This window comes from Euprymna scolopes, chromosome 10, assembly GCF_053919585.1.
Source record: "Euprymna scolopes isolate OS-2025 chromosome 10, ASM5391958v1, whole genome shotgun sequence".
In the NCBI taxonomy this organism is placed as follows: domain Eukaryota; kingdom Metazoa; phylum Mollusca; class Cephalopoda; order Sepiida; family Sepiolidae; genus Euprymna; species Euprymna scolopes.
In genome coordinates this window covers 137,062,994-137,086,259 of record NC_136491.1, presented here as the reverse complement: position 1 = coordinate 137,086,259, position 23,266 = coordinate 137,062,994, and the positions used below count along the sequence as shown (strand labels likewise).

General features: G+C 32.1%; 1 protein-coding gene across 1 annotated transcript in view; it reads right to left on the bottom strand.

Moving 5' to 3' along the window:
• Nucleotides 1–12,624: 12,624 nt before the first annotated feature.
• Nucleotides 12,625–23,266, bottom strand: part of LOC145286426 (uncharacterized) — a 33,883-nt gene continuing 23,241 nt past the window's right edge. Inside the window, exons 3-4 of the mRNA XM_080135345.1 lie at nucleotides 20,048–20,431; nucleotides 12,625–13,133 (exon numbers count right to left, since the gene is read on the bottom strand). Of these exons, the coding sequence (XP_079991471.1) occupies nucleotides 12,942–13,133; nucleotides 20,048–20,431 (576 nt within the window). The 3' untranslated portion in view covers nucleotides 12,625–12,941. The remainder of the gene's footprint in view (nucleotides 13,134–20,047; nucleotides 20,432–23,266) is intronic.

Below are 23,266 nucleotides of genomic sequence, written 5' to 3'. Positions count from 1 at the left end.
TTAAAATTGCTTTTTTTACGATTCTTTTTTTCTTGATAATACGGCAAACATTATGTTGAATTATTTTTTTTAACTGCATATTTTCTTAGAAGGATCTAAAAAAAATAGTGAATTTTTTATCAGGAAGTGAAAATTATTTTTTTTTAAACCTGTTAAACAAATAATTATATTTGTTCTGTCTCTTAATTTATGTCATATATTTTGGAAATGTATTTAGTTTTTTTATATAAAGGTTCAATAAATTTTGAAAAATGTTAGTCTCAACTGTGACCTTACAATACGGGTTTTAACTTCATTTGTTTTTTTGTTTGTGTGTGTATGTGTGTGTATGTGTGTGTGTGTGTGTGTGTGGTGTGTGTGTGTGTAAAAGGAATATCCCAAGTTTATTATTTCTAGTAGGAAGTTTTGTTTTTTGTATTATATTTTTAAATAACTAATGTCTATTCCTTGTTAAAAAGTATTCAATCAAGAAATACAAAAATACGAGGGTCGTTCCAAAAGTAAAGCCTCCTATTTTTACACTCAATTGAAGAGCTTCGAGGAAGGGAGTGCGAGCGACTCATTGTTCCCAGAATTTTTTCTACATAGTCACTCAGTGCACTTTTGCCAGGAATTCGATAAAGCATCTCTGCTTCAGCTAAACATCTACTCCAGGGGTTACTTTCTTAGAGTCTGACATCGTCAATATCTGCAACTGAGGGATGAAAGTATCAGGTCACAAATGCATAATACCGTAATCATTTGCCATCCATTCTGATCCATTCAACCGGAATAAAAATAGGAGGCATTACTTTTGGAACACCCCTTAAACTAAGCTACATAATATAAACAACATAATGTAAACTAAACTACATAATGTAAACTAAACTACATATTATAAACTAAACTACATAATATAAACTAAACTACATATTATAAACTAAACTACATAATATAAACTAAACTACATAATATAAACTAAACTACATATTATAAACTACACTACATATTATAAAATAAACTACATAATATAAATAAATTACATAATATAAACTAAACTACATATTATACACTAAACTACATATTATAAACTAAACTACATATTATAAACTAAACTAAATATTATAAACTAAACTACATAATATAACTAAACTACATATTATAAACTAAACTACATAATATGAACTAAACTACATAATATAAACTAAACTGCATATTATAAACAAAACTACATATTATAACCTAAACTACATAATATAAACTAAACTACATAATATAAACTAAACTCCATAATATTAACTAAACTACATAATATAAACTAAACTACATTATAAAAACTAAACTACATAATATAAACTAAACTACATATTATAAACTAAACTACATAATGTAAACTAAACTACATATTATAAACTAAACTACATATTATAAACTAAACTACATAATGTAAACTAAACTACATAATGTAAACTAAACGACATATTATAAACTGAACTACATAATGTAAACTAAACTACATATTATAAACTAAACTACATATTATAAACTAAACTACATATTATAACCAACACTACATAATATAAACTAAACTACATAATTTAAACTAAACTACATATTATAAACTACACTACATATTATAAACTAAACTATATAATGTAAACTAAACTACTTATTATAAACTAAACTACACATAATAACCTAAACTACATAATATAACCTAAACTACATAATGTAAACTAAACGACATATTATAAACTAAACTACATAATGTAAACTAAACTACATATTATAAACTTAACTACATATAATAAACTAAACTACATATTATAACCTAAACTACATAATATAAACTAAACTACATAATGTAAACTAAACTACATATTATAAACTAAACTACATAATATAAACTAAACTACATAATATAACCTAAACTACATAATATAAACTAAACTACATATTATAAACTAAACTGCATATTATAAACTAAACTACATAATATAAACTAAACTACATAATATAAACAAAACTACAAAATATAAACAAAACTACATATTATAAACGAAACTACATAATATAAACTAAACTACATAATATAAACTAAACTACATAATATAAACTAAACTACATATTATAAACTAAACTACATATTATAACCTAAACTGCATAATATAACCTAAACTACATAATGTAAACTAAACGACATATTATAAAATAAACTACATAATGTAAACTAAACTACATAATATAAACTAAACTACATAATGTAAACTAAACTACATATTATAAACTAAACTACATAGTATAAACTAAACTACATAATATAAACTAAACTACATATTATAAACTAAACTACATAATATTAACTAAACTACATAATATAAACTAAACTACATATTATAAACTAAACTACATATTATAAACTAAACTACATAATATAAACTAAACTACATAATGTAAACTAAACTACATAATGTAAACTAAACTACATAGTATAAACTAAACTACATATTATAACCTAAACTACATAATATAACCTAAACTACATAATATTAACTAAACTACATATTATAAACTAAACTACATATTATACACTAAACTACATATTATAACCTAAACTACATAATATAAACTAAACTGCATAATGTAAACTAAACTACATATTATAACCTAAACTACATAATATAACCTAAACTACATAATATAACCTAAACTACATAATGTAAACTAAACGACATATTATTAACTAAACTACATAATGTAAACTAAACGAAATATTATAAACTAAACTACATAATATAAACTAAACTACATAATGTAAATTAAACTACGTAAGAAAAGCTAAACTACATAATATAAACTAAACTACATATTATAAACTAAACTACATATTATAAACTAAACTACATATTATAAACGAAACTACATAATATAAACTAAACAACATAATATAAACTAAACTACATATTATAAACTAAACTACATAATATAAACTAAACTACATAATATAACCTAAACTACATAATATAAACTAAACTACATATTATAAACTTGACTGCATATTATAAACTAAACTACATAATATAAACTAAACTACATAATATAAACTAAACTACATATTATAAACAAAACTTCATATTATAAACGAAACTACATATTATAAACTAAACTACATAATATAAACTAAAGTACATATTATAAACGAAACTACATATTATAAACTAAACATACATATTATAAACGAAACTACATATTATAAACTAAACTACATAAAATGAACTAAACTACATAATATAAACTAAACTACATATTATAAACTAAACTACATATTATAACCTAAACTACATAATATAACCTAAACTACATAATGTAAACTAAACGAAATAATGTAAACTAAACTAAATAATGTAAACTAAACTACATATTATAAATTAAACTACATATTATAAACTAAACTACATATTATAACCCAAACTACATAATATAAACTAAACTACATAATGTAAACTAAACTACATATTATAAACTAAACTACATAATATAAACTAAACTACATATTATAAACTAAACTACATAATATTAACTAAACTACATAATATAAAGTAAACTACATATTATAAACTAAACTACATAATATAACCTAAACTACATAATATAAACTAAACTACATATTATAAACTAAACTACATAATGTAAACTAAACTACATATTATAAACTAAACTACATAATATAGCCTAAACTACATAATATAACCGAAACTTCATAAAATAAACTAAACGACATATTATAAACTAAACTACATAATATAAACTAAATTACATATTATAAAGTAAACTATATATTATAAACTAAACTTCATATTATAACCTAAACTACATAATATAAACTAAACAACATAATGTAACCTAAACTACATATTATAAACTAAACTACATATTATAAACTTAACTACATAATGTAAACTAAACTACGCATTATAAACTAAACTACATAATATAAACTAAACTACATAATGTAAACTAAACTACATATTATAAACTAAACTACATATTATAACCGAAACTACATAATATAAACTAAACTACATAATGTAAACTAAACTACATATTATAAACTAAACTACATAATATAAACTAAACTACATATTGTAAACTAAACTACATAATATTAACTAAACTACATAATATAAAGTAACCTACATATTATAAACTAAACTACATAATATTAACTAAACTACATAATATAAACTAAACTACATATTATAAACTAAACTACATAATGTAAACTAAACTACATATTATAAACTAAACTACATAATATAGCCTAAACTACATCATATAACCTAAACTACATAAAATAAACTAAACTACATATTATAAACTAAACTACATATTATAAACTAAACTACATAATATTACCTAAACTACATAATATAACCTAAACTACATAAAATAAACTAAACGACATATTATAAACTACACTACATAATATAAACTAAACTACATATTATAAACTAAACTACATATTATAAACTAAACTACATAATGTAAACTAAACTACATATTATAAACAAAACTACATAATATAAACTAAACTACATAATGTAAACTAAACTACATATTATAAACTAAACTACATATTATAAACTAAACTACATAATATAACCTAAACTACATAATGTAAACTAAACGACATGTTATAAACTAAACTACATTATGTAAACTAAACTACATATTATAAACTAAACTACATATTATAACCTAAACTACATAATATAAACGAAACTACATAATGTATACTAAACTACACATTATAAACTAAACTACATAATATAAACTAAACTACATAATATAAACTAAACTACATATTATAAACTAAACTACATATTATAAACTAAACTACATATTATAAACTAAACTACATAATATAAATTAAACTACATATTATAAACTAAACTTCATAATATAAACTAAACTACATAATATAAACTAAACGACATATTATAAACTAAACTACATAATGTAAACTAAACTACATATTATAAACTAAACTACATATTATAAACTAAACTACATAATATAAACTAAACGACATATTATAAACTAAACTACATAATGTAAACTAAACTACATATTATAAACTAAACTACATAATATAAACTAAACTACATAGTATAAACTAAACTACATAATATAAACTAAACTACATAATATAAACTAAACTACATATTATAAACTAAACTACATAATATAAACTAAACTACATAATATAAACTAAACTACATAATATAAACTAAACTACATATCATAACCTAAACTACATAATGTAAACTAAACTACATATTATAAACTAAACTACATATTATAAACTAAACTACATCTTATAACCTAAACTACATAATATAACCTAAACTACATAATGTAAACTAAACTACATAATATAAACTAAACTAGATATTATAAACTAAACTACATATTCTAAACTAAAGTACATAATGTAAACTAAACTACATATCATAAACTAAACTACATATTATAAACTAAACTACATATTATAAACTAAACTACATAATGTAAACTAAACTACACACTATGAACTAAACTACATAATGTAAACTAAACTACATATTATAAACTAAACTACATATTATAAACTAAACTACATATTATATACTTAACTACATAATGTAAACTAAACTACATATTATAAACTAAACTACATATTATTACCTAAACTACATAATATAACCTAAACTACATAATGTAAACTAAACTACATACTATGAACTAAACTACATAATATAAACTAAACTACATATTATAAACTAAACTACATAATATAAACTAAACTACATAATATAAACTAAACTACATAATATAAACTAAACTACATATCATAACCTAAACTACATAATGTAAACTAAACTACATATTATAAACTAAACTACATATTATAAACTAAACTACATCTTATAACCTAAACTACATAATATAACCTAAACTACATAATGTAAACTAAACTACATAATATAAACTAAACTAGATATTATAAACTAAACTACATATTCTAAACTAAAGTACATAATGTAAACTAAACTACATATCATAAACTAAACTACATATTATAAACTAAACTACATATTATAAACTAAACTACATAATGTAAACTAAACTACACACTATGAACTAAACTACATAATGTAAACTAAACTACATATTATAAACTAAACTACATATTATAAACTAAACTACATATTATATACTTAACTACATAATGTAAACTAAACTACATATTATAAACTAAACTACATATTATTACCTAAACTACATAATATAACCTAAACTACATAATGTAAACTAAACTACATACTATGAACTAAACTACATAATATAAACTAAACTACATATTATAAACTAAACTACATATTATAAACTAAACTACATAATGTAAACTAAACTACATAGTATAAACTAAACCACATATTATAAACTAAACTACATAATTACATCCATTCGCCACGGTCTTGTTTAGTGTAGTTCAAAATGTTTGCAATTAACACTTTCTGACACTTTTTGTTACCAAGAAAGAAATCGGATGTTAAAAACAAAGAAAGAAAAACTGCCAAATTGTAGATTTTGTCGATTAAGACCACTACATGATGTCGATCAAGGAGGCAAAAAAGTGAGGCAAATACAGGAACTCGTCCCAGATACCAGAATATTGTTTACATATTGAATCTCAGACAATCGAGCGATGGTGTTATTGAGAACTTAACTACAGAATAGTTATTTTTATTTATTTATTTACCCATAGGAAACCTTGCGTCAGTTCATAAAGGCTAAAACGGTTGGACATGACCAACTAAAGCTTGTTGTTGTTGTTGTTGTTGTTGTTGTTGCTTTTTACTCTTTTTTTATCCCAAACAAGGTGTATTGTTGAGGCCTACTATTTGGAATCAATGGATTGTGAGGAGTTGAGTAGCGAGATGTCCAACAGATCGAGGGAAGTAGTAATAGAAGGTTTTTCGGCACCCAGGGGACTCAACAGTGAAAGGTTGGCATGATGTTGCTTGTCGGATTAGTATGAAGTATGAGTCGGGCAGGGGCATATACATCGATAGGGCAAAAACGCTATTAGTTCATCATAGTACATTTCATTAAAATATTTTTAAAACAGACACAAGGATGCAACATTGCGGGGATGAGACAGCCGTTGGAGCTTGGCCAATAGTGTGAGACTTATTAGATTTGAAACTCGTTTCTGGGCCTTATCAAAGAGAAAGAGATTGGTAGTAGATGCACCATATGTTGCAACAGTATTCCATGCATGGGTGAATGATGACTTTGTAAAGATATAAGATACTCGGTAGAGGAAGCCCGCCTTCTTTGCAGCAGACTTGGCACTGTCCTTAATGTATCTGTTCTCATTCATGCTGTATGTGAATGTTAAGCCAAGAAGTTGGAACGATCCGCTCTCGAGTAAGGTGTTATTTGTCATGGCAACCGGTGGTTGAGGGTTTTTGTAATCGTGAAATAAAGCATTGCTTGGACCATCTTCTTCAGGTCAGGTGCTCATATTTACTAATCTTGTCAGACCGGATGCTGGGCTTCATTGTCTAACACTGGTAGAATCGCTGGTAGTTGATGATGCTGAAGAATAGACAAGAAACAGGGAGGGAACTGCAAAGTCCAGCAGTGCAAGGGGGGAAAAACTATTAAAGTAGGTTTTCCGACATCCAGGGACCAGATTGCTGTAGAAATGTTGACACTTCATTTTGATACTAGATTGATCTAGGTTGTCTTTAAAACAGGAATTTGACCAGGTGCTGCATCACTTGTGGTCATTTTTTTTTCGAACTTATTCTTTCCACGACGGTTTTCACCAGTCATCTAATCTTGTCGGCTTTTAACAGCTTGCAAAGCATACCCAAAACCTTGTGCGCCCTATTTGCTCACACCTGGCGTCTCCTTCGAAGAAAAGCCTTTGTGCTACCTTAAATTTAGTCTCGGTATTGGATTTTTCAGCTGATTCTCGGATCGATTATAGCTCAGCTCTGACCTTGTTCTGATTGGCTGGAATATACGATCAATTAATGCATTTGACAATATTCATAAATTTGACAATATTCATAAATTTGACAATATTCATAAAGACACGAAGCTCGATGGTGATGTGTCGCCCGTATTAAGAAGGCGTTTTAGATCTTGTTGATTTCAAAATTTCGTTAATTCTCAATGGTTCACTTCTTGTAAACATACCCATGCAATTTCTGGTTACAGCTGATGCCTAAAATAGCCTTAGTTTGACCTGGACAATTTTTAAATGATGTTATTATTAGGTACAAACTAAAAAATAATAAAATTATTTTCCTTGGGCCGAAGGGAGAGTTACCGCTCTTGGCAAAGTTGGGGCGCAATAACAGTTTGAGGAGGTAAACAAATGTGTCTCGCATCACATGCTTTAATCATCAAGCAACCAACGGCTTTCCATTTTGATCTGTAAGTTGATGAATAACCCTGTTAAAATTTATATTTCATCGTCTGTCTATTTTTAGTTGCTATTAAACCGATAACGTGTATCATAGTAACAGACGTTCTGTTCCAGAGAGTTGAGAAGCGCTTACTTCACATTCATCTTTCCTTGTTTCCTTATTAATTATTATCTTTCAAGTTACCGATAGGCGTATATACTATTATACACCCCTATAGTCGTCGTCGTCGTCGTCGTCGTCGTCGTCGTCGTCGTTGTTGTCGTCGTCGTCGTCGTCGTCGTCATCACAAACTCAGGTTCTTGCTTGTATATGGACAAAAAACATTCGAACGCCGACATTTGTAAACAAAAAAAAAGAGAGGGGTTCATTTTAAAAAGAGAGACATTTGCAGGGAAAAAAAGCAGCGGACTCTTGCGCGAGAAAGAAAAACATTCAAATAGATAGACAGGTAGCTTGTCTCGCTATATTTAATTACATTGTTCGTAACCTTACTTTGCTCCTTTGTGAATGAAGTCTGGATCATGCAGAAATCTTTTGTGGGGCCTCTTAATGCCCTATTAGTGGAAACTGTAATGGTTTTTCCTTGGTCAATAGTCAACAAAAATTGCTTTCTCTCTTTATTTCTCTCCGTGCTTTTTTTCTAGACAATTCTGCTGACCACAAAATTTCCCAACCTCGCCATGAATAGAAAAAAACAATTTTAAAAGATTAAATCCGTGCCCCCCCCCACACACACAATGTCTACTTTTCCAATATCAAAGGTTGAAATTCTATTTAGAAAGACCAGACCTGACTTGTTTCTCCTTTGCGAAACTGACACTGGCTCAACTGTTAACTGTCAACGATTAAAAGTTATATTACCTTAACATTCAAACTTGACATTCACGTTCGTCATAGACATGGAATATGTGCCTACGTTAAGGAAGGGACATCTCCAAAGAGGATGCTGGACTACTCACAGCATCCATCTCATAGTTGTCTTGTATTATTCCATCAATAATGGTGTCATCATCTTTGAGGGTATCGCAGAGAAAATTGACCATATCCCAACTGCCCATCATTCTGCCAACATTCATGTCCGTGGAGATGTCAATGTTTACAACATTGAATGACTGGTCTACTCAAACAAGACATAATATGATTTCTCCCTTGTTTATGATCTCACCCACATTGTTGATGAACCCATTCGCTTTCCGATGCTGATCAACTATTTTCAAGCCTTCCAGATCTTTTTTTTTGACCACCTGCTTCGAGCTGTGCTCATCTTTCCTTCTATCACCGCTGGGATCCTGCAATCACTCGGTTGTCTCAATTAAGATTAACACAGAAGGTAGCAAGACACCAGATGTTCCTCTCCATCGCACTGTGTACCGCTACTCGGTGGACGATTGGGACGGTTTCCGTACGCTCATATCAGAAATACCCCTATGCTATATATTCAAAAAGGACTTGTCCTCTATAGCATCCGACCTGACAGATTGGATAACCGTCGACATAGGCAACTATATATCTAAAAAAAAAAAAAAGCACAAAACTACATAGTCGACTGTAGTAAACCCCAGCAATTATACATAGAAATCACTATTTTAATTGTTATAAATGAAATCCACCAGCAATCGCCGCAAAACGTTTATAGAAAACGCGAGAGACTATTTTGCTCTAGTTGTCAAGTTTAAAGTTTCTGAGCAAACTAGATTCCGACGTGTTTTGACGCATAACAATCAAGGTTCTGAACAGATCGTTATCTTTCATTCCAACCATCATCAACAGATCTGAGGTGATTACGTTAGCATCCGACGAAGCGAAAACCTTCGCTAAAAACTTCGCATCAAACTCCACTATGTGTGATAATGGCCGCTTATCCCATGAATTTTTATCCCAAGACAGAAAATACTCTGAGCGACATCTGTATATCTGTCCAAGATGTTTCCAGACTTATAAATCACCCTTATTTCAGAAAAGCAACTGGCCCTGACATTCATAAAAATACTGCAACAAGAACTAGCTCATATACTAACAAGTTTTTGTAAACGTTGCTTTGAAGAGAGATGCTTCCCAACACCTGGTAAACCTTCGACAATCTATCTAGTAATTAGAGATATAGGGAAATCGGTCTTCTGAGTACAGACCAATCAGCTTCCTGCGAGTCATAAATAAGTTGCTTGATTCTGTGATAAAAAGAGAAGTTGTCAAACATCTTAGCAAAAACAACCTATTCAGTGACAAGCAATATGGCTTCCGTTCTGAGAGATCAATATCTAAAGTGCTGGCAGTAATATCACACAAGATCTATTGACGATGGCTTCATTTCTAGAACAATAGCTCTGATCCCTATCTGGCTTCAATTGAAATGGATGACTCTCGTCTTGTGGAGGCTCCATGTTTTGACAAGCTTCTGGGTTTGAACTTTACTCCTGATATGAAATGGAACGCGTACATCAGGTCTGTTGCCAAGGGCGCTGGGGGGGGGATCCTTCTACCGCTCCAGAAGATATCTCACTACGAATGCAATTCTTTATCTGTATAAAGTCCAAGTACGTCCAAGAATGGAGTACTACTGCCACATCTGGGCAGTAGCTGCTAAAAACAGCCTATCCTGCATTGACAGAGTACAAAATATACTTCGTGGCTTAGTGGGGGATGCCCTTTTCTCTTCCCTGCAGCCTCTCTCTCACAGAAGAGACATTGCGAGCCTGTCTTTGTTTTATCGTTATTTTTATGGCAAGTGCTCGTCTGAGCTCCAATCTCTGGTCCCCCCCCGCCAATCTTTCACGAAAAACATCCGTCTGGCTGAAACCACTGTCATTAATTTTCCCCACTCTTTATCTGTGCCTAAATCCAAATGTAAATTCCATGAGTAGAGCTTCTTTTTTAGAAGTGCATGATTGTGGAACTCTCTTCCGTTTGCCTGCTTCCCACCTGACTACAACTTGGATGTATTCAAGTCCAACATAAACAAATTCCTGATGAACCGCCCCCTTAAGTAAGGCACTTAATCAAATCTCCAATACTAACGATTATTACGATACTGTCTCATTGATTACTGTACACGCAATATCCCTTATCCCCGAGTGGCTTCCGGGCCTTGATAAGTGATGAGCTCCATGTAAAAAAAGTAGCTTTTGACATATCTAAAGAATTTTATAGGGATGGGCATGAAGGCCTAACTCTCTTTTTGATCTTCATCAATGATCTCCCAAATCATATTCTACAATCATCCATCGACATCTACGCAGACGACACTACCATCTATAGCAACACTTCAAAGGATTTTTTATTCTCGTCCGATCTGGAGCGTGTGGTACAATGGAGTAAAAATGATTTTAGTACATCCAAAACCAAACTTTATTTTCACCACTAACGCTCATACACCCACTTGGCTTCAGTTAAAATTAAAGGCTCTCGTCTTGAGGAAGCACTCTGCTTCGACAAACTTCTGAGTGACCTTTATTCTTGACCTGAAATTGAAAACCTACATCAGATTATTGCCAAAATCGCGAGAAATATTGTGAGATCATTCTACTACTTCAGCAAATATTTCATTCCGACGCAATCTTCTATCTGTGCAAGAGTCAGATAAGATGGAGTATTTTTGCTATATCTGAGGTGGAGTTCCTAAGAGTACACTTTCCCCCCTTGACAGGTTACAAAACTGTCTTCAAAATTTTGTGGGCAAGGACCTTTTCACTTTCCCACTTCCTATTTCTCACGGAAGAGACTTTTCTGCTCTATCGTTACTTTTACGGCAAATGCTCGACTGAGCTCTAATCTATAGCCCTTCCCTGTAAAACATTCGCAACAAATACTTGTCTAGCTACAACAACCGTCAATAATTTCCCTTACGCTCTAAAACTAAACAAAAATTCTATGAATAGAGTTTTTAGAACTGCCTGTCTGTGGAATACAATACTGTGGGGCTGCTTCCCGACTGACTATAGCGTGGTAATCTTCAAGTCTAATGTGAATAAGTTCCTATTGAGTCATCCTCTTAAATAATCTAGCCCTATCCAACTTCCGCCATTACTGATCATGCTTCAGCATCTACATAACACTTAACCCTTATCCTTGAGTGGCCTAAAGAACTTGATAAATGATGAACCATAAGTAAAAAAAAAAATCATTCAACGTCAGTTAACAATTAAAGAATAAAATACAGTTTTATCTACATGCATACTTTTAATTATTTCTTTTGTAAAACTGTTTGTAAATAAAAACTGTTTTTAGATAGTCAAAAAAAATTTAATAAAAATTTATGACCTAAAAATTATAAAAGTGCGTATCAATGTTATGTTTACAGTTCAATTAAACCGGAAGTCAAAGTTCAAAATCCAGTGTTACTGGATTTGATGTGCTTGAAATCTATATGGTCCAAATGATCTACGACAGGTTAGCGTTTGTTGTTATTGTGTTGATTATTGTTGTTCTTGTTGTTTGTTTGCTTGTTTGTTTTTGTTTGTTTTTGTTTGTTTTCTCTCATCGCTGGCGGCCATTTTTCAACGTTAATGTTCGTCGTGTTGAGTCTTCTATCAAACCGGTGGAATGAGAGCCTCCTCGGTCTGGTTTACCTCGGAATGACGTCGCTGCTGTCTGCCAATGTTTCGCTAAACGGAATCCACTTAATTTTTCCACAGTTGATTTCTCTGATAGCGAATTCGTTATGAAGCCCTGTAAAAACCGAGAAAGGAAAACATAAATATAATAAAAACAGGTAAACGTTGAAAGTTGCAGTTAGAGAAGAACGCAAGAAAATTCTGTACAGATAATAAAAATGGTTTCATGGTTTTAGTTTCCTAAATTTATTAAATCGTTAGGTTAAAGTTGTACATTTCTGTATAATCTGATGTCGATTATAGAGGTTTACATTAAATTATAAGACATGTAATTGTCCAGTGGATAAAGGTGCAGAATAGTTAACAGTCAAGAAATCGTACACAAAAATAGAATAACAAATAATTTATAGCAAACGAATCAACAATTACTTACGATTTCCGACAAGAATAAAAAGGGATACTTTTTTTTACTTGGTAGTTGCCACTAGTCAATGCCTAATACCAATCGGGGATAAAGGTTAATGCGCGTAAGGTGGTCGGTGAGACAAAATCGTAATGATCGATAGTGGTGAAAATTGGGTAGAATTTGATCAAGAGGACGGCTCAACAAGAACTTGTTTACATTGGACTTGAAAACAATCCTGTTGCAGTTAGCTGGAAAGCAGCCTCGCGGTTTAGAGTCTCACATATGGGCAGTTCTAGGCAAAAAACTTTGCCGAGTGTTCGTTCTGAATGGGTTACATGTTGGGAGACATAAATTTAAGCTCAATCGAGAATTTTCCATAAAAATAAAGATAGAGCAGATAGAGGCTTGCTATATGATAAAGAGGTAATAAGGAGAAGAAAAAAGTATCGTCCACTAGATTTCAAAGCCGATTTTGCATCTTGTCAAGGCAGGGAAAGAAGCTCTGAGCAGCTCCTATCCAGATGTGGCAACAGTACTCCATCTTGGCTCTTAAACATGTAGCGGATTGCTTCTGAGGTGGATCCAGCGATCTTGAAAACAGATTTGATTTAAGTTTTCCATTTCAGTACTGGGGTCAAAGTTGATATAATAAGCTTGTAATTCATTTCCATCTGAGTTAAGAAAAAAATGTTCAAATCAACTTCAGCACTAATTCCTACTGCGTGTTTTGCGAAAACATTTTTGCATTTTACAAATATTAAAAAAATACATTTATTCCCTACTTTACTCATAGAAACAATATTTACTATCTATACATTAACTACGCTCACATTACCAGTCTACACCGGAGCATTTGTTTATGTTATGAGATTTTTAAAGCACTGGTCAATTCAATGATGCTGGAATTTCTGATTCTTTATCTGCCATTTTTATATTAAAAGGCTTTGCATAAATGCATTTATTTTAAACGAACACATTCGTCTTGCACCATACAAAACGAATAGGCATATAAAACGTTTAGGTTTTTTATTTAAATTATTTTATAAATTAATTCAGACGCTACACAACAACAACAAAATAGTCCTTTTTATTTTGCATGTTTTGCTTCCGAATACTCACATGAATCATGATACAACCATGTTTCCAATGAAGTCTACAAAAATTTAATTTACATCCTATGAGGTAACCGACCAATTTTTATGATTTCAGGTTTAAAAGAACAGCTGCAGCAAGAATTGGAATACACCTTACTAAAGTCTGATTGCTACAGCTAGTGAATTTCAAAAATGCAATCTAGATGTGAGGACGCTTTAGAAGAACGATATGCAATAAAATTCTGTTTTAAATTTGGAAAAAATGGCACAGAAACATATGGAATGCTTCAGACTGCTTTTGAACCATCTGGCATGAATCGAGCATCAGTTTTTGAGTGGCATAAGAGATTCAAAGAAGGCAAGGAGTCTTTGAGGGATGATGAGAGGTGTAGGAGGAGTAAGGAAGTGAGAACACCAGTGTTGATTAGCTAAATTAAGAATTTCATGGATAAGAACCGTCGTGTGTCTATAGAGACAATAAAGGCAGAGTTTTACGTCAGTGTAGGAACTGTATACAATCAAAGTCAATATTAATTGAGTTGATTAAGCTTCAATTGAGCATGCGTATAATATTTTTACAAAAATTAAGACAACAAAATATAAAATAAGAACATCATATGGTTAGGGTTATGGTTATGGTTATAATTTAATAGATAATTTCCTTATGTGTTACAATCGTTTCATAATCATTCGGACCAATTTAAAGATTATATTATTTCAAAATACTCCAAAAAAACTACAGACACCAAAATACATTTGTCATATATACTCGCCTCGTTCATCCTCATTTTATTTATTTATTTATTTATGCGATTTCATTTGATTTCCTTCGAATTGAGTAAGTTTCCCACTATCATATTTCTTATATATATATATATATATATATATATATATATATATATATATATATATATATATATATATATATATATATATAAGAGAAAGAAAATTAAAACTGTTAGTTGAACTTTACAATCAAAATTTATTGTTCGACTGAATACTCCAAAAAACAATTTACGAAGCCCTTATTCTGCGGAGTGTCAAAGAATGCTATTCTTATTATTCTTCTCATCAGAGGACATAAAGAAATCAGCAAATTATATTTGTAGCACTGCTAGAATTTGCTAGTTAAGGCATTAAGTGAAATCGCAATTTATTGTAGTTATAAATTGCAGAATAAAAAAATGAAAAAATATTGGATATGTAAAAAAACTAATATGAAAACAAACCGCGCATAATATTTCAGCTCGAATCAAACTCCTCTAAAGTTGATCTAAAATTTTTTAATTCGGTTGGGATTACATTTTCTATATATAAATACTGTTATTTATATCAGTTTGAAGTTTACCATTGCGTATATCAGGTAAACACTACATCCCTTTGTTTTCATTAATATATATATATATATATATATATATATATATATATATATATATATATATATATATATATATATATATATATATATACTTACTATTTATATATATTTACTATTTTTTTTACTTTCAGCTCGTCAGATCTATCGCCTATTTAATTCCCTGTAAATGATGTTTTTCTATTTTTCTCAGTTTTGACGCGAAAGCTCTTTATCTTATTTATATTTCTATGCCAGTGGCCCATGAAATGTGAATTTCCTACGTTTTATACGTCGTACGTATAATTCAACCTGTGCATTCAGCTGTAAGACTGGTAGTTCAAACGGACACGTGACCGACACAAAAAAATGAAGCAACTGAAACAACGAGCTTTGTGGAGGGCTCATGGACAGACATTTTTTTTTATTCTAACTCAACTGAGCCATTGAACTAAAAACACACTTTAAAATAAGTTTAAACACAAATAAACTTATCCAGGTAGGTAAAAGAGTCTTACCTTTGGTAACATATATTTATTGCATATTTGTTTTTATCTCTTTTTTTTTTTTTTTTTGCTCTATAATTACAGTAACAGAGGTTCGAATCTCATTCTTCTTTTGGGAGAGAGTCTAGGTTTAAATGTAGATATAATTTCCTTTTTAGAACAACTTCTAACAAATAAATTTGCATGCGTTTCATTTTATTATTATTATTATTATTATTATTATTATTATTATTGTCAAGGAAAAACTAAAAGAATCGTTTCGGAATCGGAAATTAGACTCACTTTTTTCTGATTCCGATACCGATTCCGATACCCCTAAAAGTCCCACTTTTTCGAGTCCCAATTCCAATTCTGAGTAATCGTCCCGACACTAGTAGATATAACAGCAATGGCAAAAGGAACAATGAAACCGAGTTGACACAAAGATAGCATCTCAATAAACAATTTAATAAACAGATAATCTCAACGAATTACATTTCAGACTGAATTGTAAAATTATCAACTTGAAATATTTGTTGATATTTCTCCCGCGGAGGGAAGATGAAGGTATCAAGGAAGGGAGACAATCCGAAATTAAAAATAAGGAGAAAGTAGATTTTAAGTCTATAAACAAATCTTGATAACTTCTGTTAAATTCGCTTCGACGAGGTGTGTGTTGCCAGATCGGGTTGTCTGAAGATACTGGTTTTCTGAAAGTGTTATCAGACGTGACACTTAACAACAAGACAGTAAATACCTTTAAATGTCATCGTCTGAATTACACAATAAACTAGTACAAGTATGGATATTGCGTAGAACATGTAAAAGGCATATCATACAATTATATTTGTTATTCTTATAAAAATATAAGTTGGTGAGCTTAGAAAAAGGAAAGGTTTATCATTCATTTCTGATGGGGGAAATAGAAAGATGAATAGTGTATCTACTTGTTTGTTTTATGGATATCGACTTATTTCCTGTATCTGAACGGGTAAACCACCCGGCTTTTATTTAACATCTGTTTCATTGTATTGAGCAGATAATTGGGCCTCATATCAGAGAGGGGGAGCGATACGCGAACAAGACGTAGAGAGGAAGGCCCCAAAACGGTTCGTATTCTCTCCTGATGACTCAATATTATCTGTAAGATGAAATAACCCCCTCAAAACATGACTATATAAACTTTACGAGTGAAAAAAAAAAAACAAAGATATGCAATGAAATATCCCCCCCCAAAAAAAAAAAACGAAAAACACCATCATATACAAGGAAAAACTAAGATGAGGAAAGCCCTAGAAATTTTCTCTTTTGGCATTAACTTTATCCGAAAAGGATTACGTCACAAGTGAAAATAGCTGATAAACATCATTATATACAAGCCTATAAGGTAAGCTGTTTCTTTCAAAACACATCTTCTGTTGTTCGCTTGCTTCATGGCGAGTTTCTGCTACTATTCTGGTAGTAATCTTTATCCTCACTGTACATGTAGGTCTTACCTAACTACACGTCCACGTATCTACATAAGAAGCTATGTATTCTAGCCGGGGGATAATATTGGCCTTTAGCATTGACACTGATATCAAATATCAGATAACACATCAGATTCACTTGATTTCTTCTGTAGTCATTACAAGGATAAGGTTTAAATGAGTGTGAAGTGGATTGTAAGACGACATCGTGATGATTGGTAATGATGATGATGATTGGATAAAATTTGATTATTTAAGAAGGCGGTTCGATAAAAATTTGTTTACATTGGACTTGAAAACGACCATGTTGAACTCATCTGGTGATTGGTTAAAATCTGATTATTTAAGAAGGCGGTTCAATAAGAATTTGTTTACATTGGACTTGAAAACGACCATGTTGAACTCATCTGGGAAGCAGTCCCGCGGTATTGTGTTCCACAGACAGCTAGGTCTAAGAGAGAATATTTGCTTATACAGGGTGCGACAGAAATATCTCCCACGTTTTGACATACGAACTTCTCAGTTGCGCTCGTGCAGTTTCTGAGCAATAATTAATTTGTATTGATGGAACTGCATATCAGCGTGTAAAATTCTTTTGACTGTTCGATCAGACAATCCTAAGGCAAAAGCATGTTTGTGAGTTGAACGTGTAGGAGACTGAGTAAGAGAAAGTCTCACAGCTCGAATACTGCCTGGCGTTCGAGCGCTTCGAGGGCTTTCAGGTGGCTTTCTTTTGAGTGTCGAACCTGTAGCTCTGAAATTTGCAACGCATAGCTGTACTGATTTCCCATTTGAAACAGCATCATGCCGTCCTCATTTGTAATGAACTCGGAAAGCTGTCTTTGTTGCAGTTACAGATTCACCATTCTGCAAAACCATTTATACAGTAAAAGCACGATGTGCACCAGTCTAACCCATATTGCTTGATGAGGGTACCAGCAAAACAATGACAAGTTATTAGCTAAATGAAAACATCATTAGCATAAGTTTATTAGCAATATATAGTTGAAAGTTTAAAATCAGGGGGTATTTCTACTGCACCCTCTAGAGGTTTCATTTAGTTTTAGAGAGAGAAAGAGAGATAGATAGATAGATAGAGAGAGAGAGAGAGAGAGAGAGAGAGAGAGAGAGAGGGGGGCTAGCTGAATCCATTGTGAAATATTTCCCCCACTCTATATCTGTGCCTAAATCAAAACGCGGATTCCATGAACAAAGCTTCTTTCTGTTCCGTCTGCCTGCTTCCTACTGGACTACAACTTGGATGTCTTCAAGTCCAATGTTAACAAATTCCTAATGAACCGCCCCCTTAAGTAAACACTTCATCAAATCTCCACACTAACGTAATGTACTTGCAATAACCCTTATCCCTGAGTGGCTTCCGGGCCTTGATAAGTGGTGATCACTGTGTAAAAAAAAAACTATTATCAGTGGTTGTAGCTAGACGAGGTTTTTCTTATTAATTTTATCTATTGTGCATTACAATCTTCATCTTTTTAATTGTTGTTTTACGACTTTTCGGCCAACTATTCCTTTTCGTCAGGTGGTAACCACAGCGATTACTGCCTTCTGTAGTTGTCATCTCACCACGTTTTGGCCAAGTAAGCCTCTGGCCGGCTTTGCGTAGGATTGAAACCGCTATCCTCAGACAATTCTCACCTGGAATCATAGAGATTCAACGTCTCTATCTACTACGGGAGGCAGTAATTGCTGTGGATGCAATCAGGAGATTCAGACTTCCTATCCCGTCGCGGTTACCACCTGATGAATTCTAGAGGAATAATTGGCCGAAACGTCGTGAAACAAGAAATAAAAAGATGAGGATAATAGTCCGAAATAAAAATAAATTAATAAATAATACTCATCTCAATAATGAAATTCCATTAAATAATATATATAGACGAGTTTTTGTTTTGAATATTTCACGGGGGTGGGCGCATAAATTCAAGTTCCGTCGAGCACCTGTCATGACAATACCGATAGTGATTAGAAAATAAAGAGGTGACTAGTGAATCTGTTTGTCTATAGAGTGGATCTTGGGTTATTTCCAATATTAAACGGGTAAACAGCCCGGTCTTCATCTCGCTACATCACTGTACAGGAATATCTTCCTTAACTACGCATCCATGCATCTACATAAGATGTTATATATTCTAGCTGGAGGTGAACATTAGTCCTTAGCATCAACACTGATATCAAATAGAAGATAACACATCGTACTCACTTGATTTCTTCTGTAATTATTATTATGATACGCCAGATATAATCTGCGCTCAGCCTGTGTGGGTATGATTTTACTCGACGCGCGGCCATTTTTTTTATAACCGTCTTGAGATACGGTAAATTGTCTGGCGAGAATTCCCGTCTGCTTATCAGCAATCAACGTACCCCGCTGGGCCGTAATGCCAGCGGCGCAGTGCGAACTCGGTACAAACAGTTGGCTGAAATTCTTGTCCCGGTTGGACAGCTCTAAACGATAGCGTTTGAGTTCTTTTTTCAAGAGTTCCAATTCGACATCATTATTCGTGTTGTGGTTGTTGTTGTTGTTGTTGCTGCTGCTGCTTTTGCTGCTATTGCTGTTGGTGGTGATGGTGGTGTTGTTGGAGTCCTGAAAAGAACACAAAAAAGGACAAATATTTGCTGTCTGTCTGTAAGCGAACTTAGGTCGCAATCATAAAATATATGACGTAATATTCTCAACGATGATCAAATTATTGAAAAATGAAGAGAAATCATATCGGCGGCAATATTCATGTTTCTAAACTTGACACATTAGTGTTGAAGTTAACGGAGCTAAAAGAAATTGTTAGCTCAAAATTTAGCATGCATCTTATTTTGCGCAATTTCGGTATAACGAACAGATTCTGGTAGTGCATTGGTTCTCTCTGGGCATCATTGAGTTATGCACACAAAAAAGAAGACTATTTTAAAATTTAAAAAACAGCAAAGGAAAAATACTATTTCAAGATTTAAAAAATAGCAAAGAAGAAATGGCTGGATTCCAATCCAGAAAGCAGCAATTCTTCTCCTTTTCTCAGAAATATCGCTGAGAGAATGTAAGGACTAAATGGCAATATTTCAAGAAAAAAATAAATGACCAATTCATTTGATAATAAAGAAATAAGAATATTTTTTATATATGGAAACTGCTCCAGAGAAAACATAAAGCCACTTAATTTAAGTAATTAAAAAAAAAAAATAATTCAAGGTAAAAAAAAAGAAGATAGCAATAAAAAAGAGTTGGATAGATATCGTCCCATGAAACAGCAGTTTTCTCTCTCTATCAGAAAAATCCTTGATGTAATGTGAGGACTACAGAACAGCATAAGAGAAGCAAGAATTACCGGGTTGCGGAAAGTAAATCCAACGTTCACTTTCTGTCCTCCTGGTCTTTCTTTTTTCATATTCTAATGAATCACAACTTACAAAGGCCATCAGAAATACAGAAAAAGTAGAAGTTTCTGTATTGTTTGTTGTGAGGCTGTTTTGGGGTGATAGCGTTTCTTGTATATGACGTGCATAGATGTTTTTAAACAGGGGGCTTGTATTGTATTATTAATGTTCATTATATATATATATATATATATATATATATATATATATATATATATATATATATATATATATATATATTGGCAGTACTTCGCAAACGAAGATTCTATGAAGACGGTTTTCCACATCGACTGCAGGCACACTTGTTGCTGACGAGCCCGATGCAGGACAAGCAGGTTTGGCCACAGCGGCTGCAGTCAAAAGTCACGTCAGGTGTGGCTGCTGAGGCTTACCGAATTTTCCTCCTGCAGCGCTTCTCCCGCAGATTCTCTGTGCGGGAGATCTCAAAAGAGGCAACAGCCTGGTGGACAGTACGTCGCCAGGTAACACGGTCAGCAGCGAGAGCAGATCACTGGAGGTGGTCAATGTGGCAGTCACCGAGGGACTTATTTAGAGAGTCTTTATATCTTTTCTTCGGTGCCCCTCTGTCACGACGGCCATTAGAGAGTTCGCCATATAGGGTTATCTTGGGCAGGCGATGATCGTCCATTCTGGAGGCGTGCCTGACCCAGCGTAGCTGTGACTTCAGCAGCATGGCCTCGATGCTGGTGATTTCCGCCCGCTCGATGACCTCAACATTGGTGACATAGTCACTCCAGTGGACGTTGAGAATGGTGCGGAGACAGCGCTGACGAAAACGCTCGAGGAGTCATAATTGGTGGTGGTAAATTGTCCAGGACTCAGAGCCGCACAAGAGGGTGGAAAGTACTACGGCTCTGTACACACTGATTTTTGCGCAATTTTTTAAGTGTCTGTTTTTCCAGACTCTGTTGTACAATCTGCCAAAAGCGATGTTTGTTGTGGCCAGTCTGTTGTCTATTTCTCTGTCGAGTTTGGCATCTGATGTGATGGTACATACATACATAAATACATACATACGTATATATATATATATATATATATATATATATATATATATATATATATATATATATATATCATCCTTTCTTTAAAATGATGTAATCGTCCGATCATCGAAGACCAGATTTAAGCAATCTAACAGACATATTGATAGATGCATGCATGTAGGTATGTGTGTATATATATGTGTGTGTGTATACATATATATATGTATATATATGTTTGTACATATATGTGTGTGTGTGTGTGTATGTGCGTGTGTATGTGTGTGGAAATATACTTTATTTCCTCATAATATATACCAATCCTTATTTAAAAGTGGCGTAATGTAAACATATTATAAGGTATTTATAGCTTCTCTTCCAATTTTCAGATTTTTAACGCACTTTATTTCCTTTTGATGGATTGATTGCTTCTATTTCTTCTGATTAGTTAAGGGCAAAATAATAGATTCACTCATTGATATAATAATTACGTGATTGATTTTGTGGATGTGTGTGTGTGTGCGTGTGTTTTTGTGTGCATTTGTGTTTAGCTAAGTGTGCTGGTGTGTCGAATAAGGGGGAAAAACAATTAGTTAGCTTTGTAAGGATATTTTTTAAACTGAACTTATATTATTCATTTGTTTACCTGCGCAAACTTTCTTGTGTACGAGTCACGTTCGGACCTTCGAAATAACGGTCTCTGCCTTCTCTTTCTTTCTCTCTCTCTCTCTCTCTCTATATATATATATATATATATATATATATAGCTCTCTCTGTGGATATGTGCGTGCTTGTATGTGCGTGTGTGTATGTGTGCGTGTGTTTGTGTACGTTTGTTTTTAAGTAAGTGTGTTGGTATGCCGAAGAATAGGGGAGGGAAACAATGGATCTGGTTCACGTTGCAAAGATTTCACGATGAGTAGCGTGCGAACATGTTAGTTGAAAAAGTAATGTATGTTCGTTTATTTACGAGTAGTCGTATTCCGGAATTAGAGATTTGTTTCCTCTCAGCCAATGAGGTTTGCCTGATGTCTGTAGGGGAAGAA